Genomic DNA, 10,644 nt, shown 5'->3' with positions numbered 1-10,644 from the left:
CCGAGGCTCTGTTTTCTTTGAGACCTTCCCACGGTCCGCATCGCAGCCAGGATGGATTTTTAATTGGTGAAGGAGGACCATTTTTTCCCCCCCCTTTTCTGCTGGGGGCTCCACCCACCGCCTCGGTATTTATTGCTCTACAAATTGTAACTTCCTCATGGTTGGAGTAACGGGGCCGCTCGTAAATCAGCGCCGGGGAAGCGAGGGGCGGCCGTGTGGCTGCTGCCTTGGACCGCGCACTGAGATCGGGTCCTGAGCAACAGCAGCACCGAGGCTGAATCCTTGCAAAACCTGCACTTGTGACGTTTAGCACAGGTTAAAGTTAGGGGGTTTAAGTGTCTCTGTGCGCGGGGCTTTCAAGATGTTGCGGGGTTTCCCCCACGGTTTATGGTTATTCAATACTTCAATAGAAATATGCATTGCTTCGTCCTCAAGATCTGAGAGGCACGTATCCGAATAAATTGCCCTTCTCCGAGTGCTTTGTGTGCCTGCAGCGCACACACTGTCAGAATAAAAACATCTGTCCCAAATGCTCACTTTTACCCACTGGCTTGCAGGAGAAATGCTGATTTATGGCTTATCCCGAAGAAGATTTAGGAACATTCTGCCAGCAAGATGACGAGTAAGGAGTAATGGATAACTAGCACGTTCCATTTAAAATCCACACATTTCCAGCGAATTAGCAGATCATTATCGGCTGTAATTCTGATTCTGATACACACGGTCTAGAGCCCATTCTCCCCTCTGCACTAAGTAACAGACTCAAACTGCTCTCCCTGATTATTACTTCAGGGCTACAAGGAGCTTTGGGGCATAATTAAAAATATTTCCAGAAAGAATCGGTAGACCACATCTGACGTCCCACCCCCTGTTAGAATTAGACCACATCAAAGGGACCCTTTTTGTTTTCAGAAATGGTCACCAGACAACTTAAAATATACAAGAGCGAGCTTATGTTTTATTGTATGGATGTCTGACTAGAGCAAAGCGACTTAAGGCTGCTTGCCATTCAGTGCTGCACCGAGCGAGCCAAGGTAGCTGCAGCCCTTTGATATTTCCGTGGAGGTCTCATTCATTTCATTTGAAAGGGAACCATTAATGATAGACCTTTAAGTGGTCCCCTCCCTAATAACTAGAATACACATCGCTTGGGAAGCCAGTCGGTGGCAGATGCCCAGGGCGGAAAGATTTGGAGATGATGGTGCTAATTATGAAAATGTGATCAAGATGGAAGCAATTTGAGCAAAAGTCATTAACGTGTTACTCTTCCACCCACTAGTCTTTGGGGTTTATTATTGCGGTCGGGGGTGGAGAGGGGGAGAGGGAGGGTCCTGCGGGATTGCCTTTTTTTTTTCCCTTCAGAGCACTAATGAAACATACCCTGCGAACCTAAAATGAAAATGTCGTCTCGCTGGGCTCGGGGCGAGACCTGGGAGTTGTTCGGGGGAAAAAAAATGGCCCTAATTTCCGAAATTAATTATGGTTTACCCTTAATTCTCGAGGTGCCGGGGAAAGCATCTTTCAGGAGAGCCGTGGCATGTTCAGAGATGCTTCTCTGCTACTGCTTTTGTCTTGTAGCTCATCACACACTAAGAGTCCTCAGGACACAGGTTACGGTGCGTCTCTGAGAGGAAGGGTTTTTTCTGAAGGGGTTCTTGTTTTCGGGCACTTCAAGTCTGGGGTCCTGTACCTAGATACAGTGCTCCAATTATTTTAATTTCCAATCGTTTACTTTCCTTAAATTCACTGAAACTCGACGACTCCCTGGGAGTGGCGTTGCAGAGGAACAGCAATAAAGAATTAATTGTACAAACATTTATCATCCCCAGATCAAACTCTCCTTGTGAGGCTGGGGCTTAACTTGTGGGGAAGAAAAGGAGGAAGGGGTGGTAATGGCAGAGAGGGGTGCTTGTGGGTTTTTTTATGTGCTTCCTTTTATTCCAGACGACTATATAATGAAAACGCTTTTAGCTTCGGAGAGCTACTAAATATTAAGCACAGCTTAAAATAGGGAGTAGCTTTCAAGATCGTTCTGTCCTCCTGCCATTCCTTGTAGGACAAAGCTGTATCTCTTCCCTTATTTTCTCACTAGTAAAAGCTTCCTATTTTCTTTCTTTTCTTTATTTTTTCTTTTAAAGATCTCTTTAAAATGTAAGAAACTCTTCGTCTCTTCGCGCTCTACACAGGAATATTTTATTGATCTGGGGGAAAAAAAAAATATTGATAAAGCTCAACCGCTTCAATTCTGACCTGACTCACTTCAAAGGTGTATTTGTGTGCCCTTCGAGCACATTAATACTAATTATCTCTCAAACACTTCCCCAAAACTCCTACTGCCAGTTTCAGATGCAAATCTAATTAACGAGCCGCCTTTGAGTGGCACACAGGAACGGTGCAATTCAGGGAGCTGTTGGACCTTTTGCCTTCTTTTCGGTGTATTTATAGGTAGCTCCATGAGATTTTGAAAGCGTAGGCGGTGGTGTGAAGCTACAGGGTAGCGAGTGCAGATCTGCTGTAGCTAATGAGACTTCCCAGGCACCAGAGCTAGGGAAAAGGATTAGCTCTAACTTCTTACTAATGCGTTCAGGGGCGGGCATCGGAACACTCGCGGGCCCGACTTTGTCTAAGTTAATTTAGAAATGACTAAATCGTGAAAGACCTCTCTAAATAATGCGTGTTATTTGTAACTGTGAACTGATTGATTTAGTAATAACTGTTTGCTTTCGACACCGAGGACAAAGCGAGGGGACACACACACACACGCTGAAGAAACCCGGACGCCTGAGTGAAAGCCACTAAAACGTGCTGGCCCCCCTTCAGCCTCCCCAGGACCCGCACCCCCTTTCTTACGCGTCTGCACTTAGCAGGCGTACTTTCAAAAGCCGTCTCCCGAAGACATTTGCTTCGAGCATCCCACACACACAACACCGCCCCCACGACCCCCCGGCTGCCCCCCGGACTAAGCGGTGGTGCCCAAGCGGAGGGTCCGCGGCTGCTTCGCCCTTCTCCGCGGGGCCGGGGCGGGCGCAGCCAGCCCCCAGTGCGGGGGTGTGCGGCTGTGTGGTGTGGCGGGGAGCGATGCTGTGTAATTTTATCCACGCTGCACTCTGGGAGTTCACACGAGACTGATACCTTTTGCCTCCTCTGCTTTGTATCAATTGGTCGCAGATCAGGCTATTGTTGCAGGAAGCTGCTTTTATTTCTATGCTCCGTCGATCAACTATTTTCCCCACAGTCTCTTGCCGAAATTCAGTGGGTGTCTCTCTCCCTTTCTCCCTCCTCCTGCCTGCCTGTCTGTCTGTCTCTCTCTCCCGCATGCCGTCTGTCTAGCTGGAAACCCAAGGAGAAGGCTGATCACGGCAGCTCCATCTAATACAAACAGCTGGGACTCTTCGGTGGCCTTTGCTGATGTCTATTGATTTAAGTAAATCTGAGACAGATAAAAGGGCCAGATCGAGGCTGATAAAAACTTGCCGATGTTTCACGGCTCGAAGCAGTGTGTGCTCTGCAACTTTGGAGGGCTGCTAGCAAGACGGCTTTAATGGGACCCCTGGTGTCATTCGCTCCAAGCCTCCATCTCCCCAGCAGACTAAGCGCTGCGGCCATCATGCCACAATGGTTATAATTTGGATCTTGTTCCTGAGTTTGTTGCAGGAGCCGTGGTCCCCGGGGCGGGCCGCGGGGGTGCCCGAGGCCACCGGAGCCTCCCTGAGCGACCCCCGTCCGCGGCGGGATGCGGGGGGCCGAGGCGGCGTCTACGAACACCTCGGGGGAGCGCCCAGGCGCAGGAAACTCTACTGTGCCACCAAGTACCATCTCCAGATCCACCCCAACGGCAAGATCAACGGCACCCTGGAGAAAAACAGCGTCTTCAGTGAGTACCGGGCACACCTTTCCCCATCCAGCTTCCCCCGGGCCTGACTGTATGGGCAGGAGGGGGGTGTCTCTCGCTCGGACCAATTGCGTCCTGCTCCAGCATCCACGGGCAGGCGGCGGCGGGTACTGGGACCGTGCCGGACGGGGCGGTGGCGAAGCCGCTCCCGCCTCTCCTCCTGCCCAGCTCTGCCCCGGGGCCGGAGCTGCTGCACCGCGGCCGGAGCTCCTTGGTAGGGACCGGGTCACTCCCAGCTGCCGGGACTTTCGCTCCCTCCCCTCTCTGTGGTCGGCGAGACCTCGCCTTGGCATTTCGGGGGCCGCCCTCTGACTTCTTCGGACCCCGCATCTCCCTTTCAGCACCCTTGCACCCTTCGACTCCCACTCTGGCCCCAGGGGCTGGCGGGCTCGACGAGGTAACCTCCTCAGCCTCCCGGGCAAGGGACTCCCGAGCGGGTCCTGCAGGGTGCGGTGACCTGCCTGTCGGCGGAGGGGCTGGGTCCCCCCGGGGCGGAGCCGGATCCTCAAACCCCAAGTTCCCCCCGACGGCGACCGGGAACCTGCCTTGCGCAGCCCGCAGGACCTGTCACTTACTCCACCGAGAGCTTCCCACGCCAGCCCTGCCCCATCCCGGACCACTGGGCAGCCGGTGCCCTCACATCACGCAGGGGCTGAATCCCGCTGCCCTCCTCGACGGGCTGCAGGCTGCTGCCCTCGCCTTCCTCGTTCTGGCCCATCTTGTCTCCCGCTGGGGACTTGAGCTTCCACGGGCTAAATCACATCTGTCCCCTTTGACATGTGCCGGGGATCGGCGGTAATTAAGATGAAACGGGATATGTCGGTAGTGTGGGGGTTTGTGCGAGGGCGGCAGGAGGGAGGAGAGCGGGGCTCAGCTCTGCCGCTGCCCCGGGGGAGCCCAGGGCGCCCCCGCAGCCAGCCCGGCCCCGGACGCGGGCACAGCCTGGCCTCTGTCCCGGCCCCACTACCCCAGGAAGCGTAAATCCCGACTGGTGATGGCACACAGAGATAGAGAGACCTCAGGGATCAGTTTGAAGTCCATAAAGGAAAACCACTATTTCCTAGAGGAAAACCCCCTCGCTATCAAAGCCTGGAGGAGGCATCCTTCAGCAGCGAACCGGTGCCTGATTCAAACCAGCTGTACTCTCCCAGACACGATCAGTCCAGCAATCCAATTCTGCAAAGGGGACAGGGCCCTGGTTCTGCTTTATCATTGCCAAAATGCAGCAATGAGTTTGGCTGGGAGGGTCACCTCTAGTTTCCAAACACTCATAGAAAGTACAGCTGGAGAATCAAGAGCAGTTTGAGCGAACCAGCTAGAGAGATCTGCACGGACAACCCAATGTCTCCTGAGCCATTTGTGCCTCCATCAGCATCTTGGCACCCTTGGCTGAACATAAACATTTGGGCAGGTGTTGTGGCAGCCTTGCCTGTGGCACTCTTCTTGTGTTTGAGAGCTGGTCTTTAAGGGCCTGAAAATCTCCTCCTTTTAATTTGGCTTGGGCAGTCCTTGTCTGGAGGGCTACACTGACTTCTTAAATGACAAGGTCCTTCCACGATTACATACATGGCTCTAAAATGCAGTCGACTTGCTCTGGTTTACCCTCTGGAGACCTCAGCGAGGGCTTTGTCCTGAAACAGACAGCTTTGTGACTGGTTTCAATAAGTCAAGAGCTCTTGTGCTTCTAAGCATTAAAGAGGATTTAAACTTTTCCTTTTTTTATATATATACATATAGGATTAAGCAATCCTCTAGTTCAGTGTCACATCTCTCCCATTTCTGAAAGAGTTCAATCTCAATCCAGGGATTTATTGCCAAAGCTTATCTCAAACAATTCCCACATCGTGGTTGTTTTGTGTGGATTCAAGTAACACTCATGTTTCACTCCCACAACTGCACGGTGATTTGATGGGAAGTAGTGATAGGTGTGAAATCACACTCTGCAGGTAAGCAGTCATTCAGACAGCTCAGAAAATTACCCGTGGTGGTGAGCAACAAGATGTCTCATAGTTCTTTCTCTTTCTAGGTATTCTTGAAATAACTGCTGTTGATGTTGGGATCGTTGCCATCAAGGGCTTGTTTTCCGGCAGATACCTGGCCATGAACAAAAGAGGCAGACTTTATGCATCAGTAAGTTTCACTTAAGCCTGGAGTATACCTGTCATTTCCCATCTCCTCTTCCAGTGTGGAGCACTGATTTCTTAGAAATCACTGTTTATGGAGAAAAGATGAACGTTGTAGCAGCTTTCTGCCTGGAACTGTTACAGACAACCAAAAAGCCCCCTTGTAGCAGTGGAAAGAAGCTGTTTCCTTGCTTTCCTACTGCCACTCCAGCCAAAAGCAGGAGAATGTAAGTGGGAAAGGGATTTCACGCAGCCAAAGACCTGGCAGTTGGGTGCACTGAGCCAGTATTTGCAGTGCAGAATGTCCATCTCTATTCAAAACCATCCTTATCTGTATCTGATGTGGATCTTGGACACTGGCAGAGGACACATGTGTCAGACAGGGTATCCAGAGGCAATTAAACATCCCTGTCACTGGAAAGCAGCCTGCTGATGAGAGTTTCTTTGCACAGAGTATTTGGTTAGGCAGGGGAAGAATTTACAGGTACTAAAAGGCAGTAAACTAAGTACTGAGAAGGTGTAAGAAGATAGAAATTTAAATGAAACAATTTATTCTACTCCTCTGACCTCTTTTTTCTTCCCCCCCTGCCGCCCCGATCTTTGAGGCAAAATCTGAGCTCTACTAACCTGAGTGGGAGTCTTGTCTTTTCAGCCCAGCCAATATTGCCTCTCAGTGAATAAAATATTTCAGCTTAGCCTTCTTCACATTCAGGGACACACTAAGGCCTATCTGCCTGTGTGTGCACTATGCAGACTATCTGCCTACTTGAGTTTCTTCCATTGTCTTTGATTACATCCCTAGCACTCTTGTGATCTCTTTCTGTGTAACAGCCATACTGGGCAGCTTCTCACAGAATCCTGTGGCATGGAAACAGGTTTGGAGAGGGTAAGGTGTGGCTACATGAGACTGGATTCCTGCAATCAGTCATTCTATATAATTCAGTTGATTTTAACAGCATGATATGTGAGCTTTTTCCATGTGAATGCAGCCTAGGTAATACAATCAACTCTGTTGCCTGGCTGGTTTAATGTATTTTACTCCACCTTTTCAAGGGTCTTCTGGTAGTGTTTGCAGCCCAGCTTCTGTAATGTGTCTCTTGTGATGCACGCACTGATTACTGGTCCTGTGTGATGGTCGTGGTGATGGTTCTGTGCTGCTGCAGAACAGCAGATCACAATTTTGGAACAGGAAAATGCAGCCAAAGTGAAACGAGACCAAATGAGCTCTTGTGTGCCAGAGCCATGGATGGCCACTTCTGTGCTTCCAGTTCATATCCTGATTAGAATGGAGCTCCTCCACCAGTTCAGAGACAGCATCTGCCCCAAAGAAATTAATGGGAAGGATGAATTTTCAAGTTCTTGCTGATCATTCTTTCTTTCTTGTTTGAAATTGGTATTTTCCCCCCTCCAGATTAATTGAACTGAATTAAAATAAGATTAAACAAATTATGAGCAAAGAAAAGCCTAGAGTAGGGTAGCCCAGAAAGTCCTTTGCTCCTGGACTTCCCTTTTTAATTTGAGGAGCATCAGGCTATCCTGAAGTTTGTTCAGCTGTCACTTGCCAAGAAATAACAGCCAGGAAACATTTCTGTGCACTAGAGAAGATAGTTTTTTGCTGTTCCAGCTCAGGTATGAGAGAGAGACTGTTTCAGACTTGCATTTCAGAGGAGACAATCTGGGGAAAAAATATTGCATTCCAGCTTGTTTTTTCATTAAAGAAACAAGAGCTGAGAGTTCAGTTTAGGAGAAGCTTCCTGGTTTTCCTTGCCTAGCAAAAAACTGGCCAGCAACCTTACTGATGCTCCAGGAACCTGGGCAAGGCCCCTGTTTCAAATAAGATTTGACTTCTCTGGGGATAATTGCTCAGGGAGCATTTTATGAAATAGTATTGGAATAACTGTGTTATCCCTTGGTTCACCAGCTTTCACATGTCAATAAAATGAGTTTGTTGAGTCTGCAGGATTCCTTTGTGCCCTTGGCAGATTGGGATAATCCTCTAAGTTTATCCTCTGTCATAAACCTTCTACAGCCAAAACTAAGGCAGGCAGCACAACAATCTACCTACATGTGGCAGTTGCATGGGCTCCAGCACCACAGCATGTGAAAACCATGTCCTTGCAAGGAAGGGAACTTCCGTTTTACAGCTGTGGAGCAGAGACATGTGGAGTCTTTTAAAATCTTGTTAAATGCCTATCAGCCTTTCTGGGGAGTGAACAGCATTAAAAACATGTTGTTAATGGAGCTTATGGCTTTTTTGGCCCCAGCCTGGCTACCTGAGCCCTTTCCATGTCCTCAAGAGAGGTGATGTGAAATAAAAAACCTCTGTACAGACCATGGTAGCAGTTCTCTTACATATATTAGATGCTGAAATCTTAATCACACAGGTACAGCAAAGATGATTTTGTAGGCAAGAAAACATGAGCAGTGTGGGAGGTCCTTTACTACTACTCTCAGGGAGAAGGAAGGACTTCCTTGTGCCAGGCTTTTACATGGTTTTCTCTCAGCTGAGGACCAGATAAAAAGGGGCAATGTTTGACAGATCATGTAAAGTGTGAGCACCCAGAATGGGTGTGTATCCTCCCCTCCAGCTGGTGACAAAGGAGCAGCTTAGCATTTTGAAGGAACACACTGCTGGCCAGGGGTGCTTTCATTTGGTACTGCAGCAAACAAAGAAGCTTCATAGAGATGTTGTTTACTGCTCAGATATCTGTAACAAACTGAATGGAATAGACTTGCAAGTGCATCTAACTACTAAGATACCAGTTCAAAGAGCCACATTTGACATTAAGCTGTAGGACTCAATGTTTTCAATAGATGCCAAAGGTTGATAGGCAGCAGTGAAATCATCTGTCCTGTTTGCAGGCAGATTTGGATACAGAAGAGCAAAAACTATAACTGCAGCAGAGCTATTCATTCCCATTCACCAGCCATTTTTTCTAGTTTCATGCTGTTTTGTGGTCTTATTTTGTCTCTGATCCACAGAGCATGCTCACACTGCTAACAGGGAGCACCACACTGCACAGAGTTCAGGCTCAGCACTTCTGTTCTGCTTGCCTTTTGCAGCACCAGCCTGAGTTTTTCTCACCACACAAGCTGCTGTCCTTATCCTAAAGCCAGACAGAGTCTTGCTTAAGACTTTAGTTCTTTAGTTCAATCTTATTGAGGCAGGAGAGAGCTATTACCTGTGCAGCCTTTCTTAAGCTTTGTCATGTTTGCTTTACAGGAAAATTATAACTCGGAGTGTGAGTTTGTGGAGAGGATCCACGAGCTGGGTTACAACACCTACGCGTCCCGTCTCTACAGGACTGTACCCAGCAGAGCCGGCACCAAGCGCAAAGCCAGTGCAGAGAGACTCTGGTATGTCTCAATCAATGGGAAAGGACGACCCAGAAGGGGCTTTAAAACTCGCAGGACACAGAAATCTTCCCTCTTTCTGCCCAGAGTGTTGGATAACAAAGACCATGAGATGGTCCGACTGTTCCACACCAACATGAAATACCGAGAGAGCCTCCTGAAGCCCCCAAGCAAGAACCAGAGAAGGAGGAGAGGACGCTGATGGGGGTGGGGGAGCTTGGCTAGAGGATGGAAATGACTGAGAGTCTTCAAAATGCTACTAAAAACACTAACAGCTGTGATTGTATGACAGGCATTAACAGGGAGGTGTTTGATACACTGTGTGATAGAACTGGAAGTCACATCACTTACTTTTAGCTATTGTAGATTTGTTATCTGTGGTAAAAGAGATGTGAGGTGGCATAAGGCACGGTCAAATGTAAATTAGTTGGATGTAATAATTCTGTCAATGACTTTCACATTTTCTTTTCTAAAAAAATCCCCAACAAACCAACCACAAACCCCAAAGAGCTTTTTCATTGCTAGCATTTTCATTGTCACTTGCCATGGGATATTACCTCAGTGACCCCGAGCTCCCAGAGCCTATCGGTAGTTTACACTTACTAATCGTGTGTCCACAGAGAAAGCAGAGCACTGTCATAGCTCTTTTGGCAGGTCCTCATGGAAGGCTACATTCCTATTTTTATGGAGTACAGGAGATAGAAAACTGGTTTATTTTTTTTGACTTACATGTATTTATTTTTCCTTTGCAATCATCCAGTATCAATTATACTTTTTCCAAGACAAGTGAAATCTTAGCTGCTTTCGACAGACGGACTTGTTGCTAGAAAACTCTTGAATTAAAAACCTAAACCACTTGGCCTTGTCAGTCAGAATGTTGGTGAAGTGGCATTTGCATTGGTTTCCTCTCCTGTGAACCCCACAAGGTCCAAATTACTGAAGAATCCAAGGTGCCTTTGCAAAGTTGGTTGTAGCAGTGAAGGAGATTAAGTGTTGTGTCCTAGGCATCAGAAGTATTTTGGGGGTGCATTTCTGACTACTCCAGCAACCCTGTCTCAGCTCTGTATTTCCCTTCAGGCTACTGGTGAAGGCTCAACAATTTGACTGAGCAGGAAAGAGAGGGATGTGTGAAGTTTTCAGGGCTCTCAAGCTTCAAGAGCAAAATGCAAGAGAAGGAAAGTGTCAAGTGAGCCCAAGTGGCAGGGTAAGAACCCCTTCAGCTGAAGGTTCAGAAAGCCAGTTTTCCACCTTTGTGGGCTATATTTATTTTGGCTG

General features: G+C 48.3%; 1 protein-coding gene across 1 annotated transcript; it reads left to right on the top strand.

Moving 5' to 3' along the window:
- Nucleotides 1–3,348: 3,348 nt before the first annotated feature.
- Nucleotides 3,349–10,437, top strand: FGF3 (fibroblast growth factor 3). The gene is made up of 3 exons (XM_068148620.1): nt 3,349–3,874; nt 5,919–6,022; nt 9,239–10,437. Exons 1-3 carry the CDS (start codon nt 3,616–3,618, stop codon nt 9,569–9,571), a joined length of 696 nt encoding a protein of 231 aa, XP_068004721.1. The 5' UTR covers nt 3,349–3,615; the 3' UTR covers nt 9,572–10,437.
- The last annotated feature ends 207 nt before the right edge of the window (nt 10,438–10,644 follow it).

Source organism: Melanerpes formicivorus, unplaced genomic scaffold (assembly GCF_026170545.1).
Source record: "Melanerpes formicivorus ecotype bairdi unplaced genomic scaffold, bMelFor1.0.p_v2 SCAF_16, whole genome shotgun sequence".
NCBI classification, from domain to species: Eukaryota; Metazoa; Chordata; class Aves; order Piciformes; family Picidae; genus Melanerpes; species Melanerpes formicivorus.
This window is presented reverse-complemented; position numbering and strand designations above follow the sequence as displayed.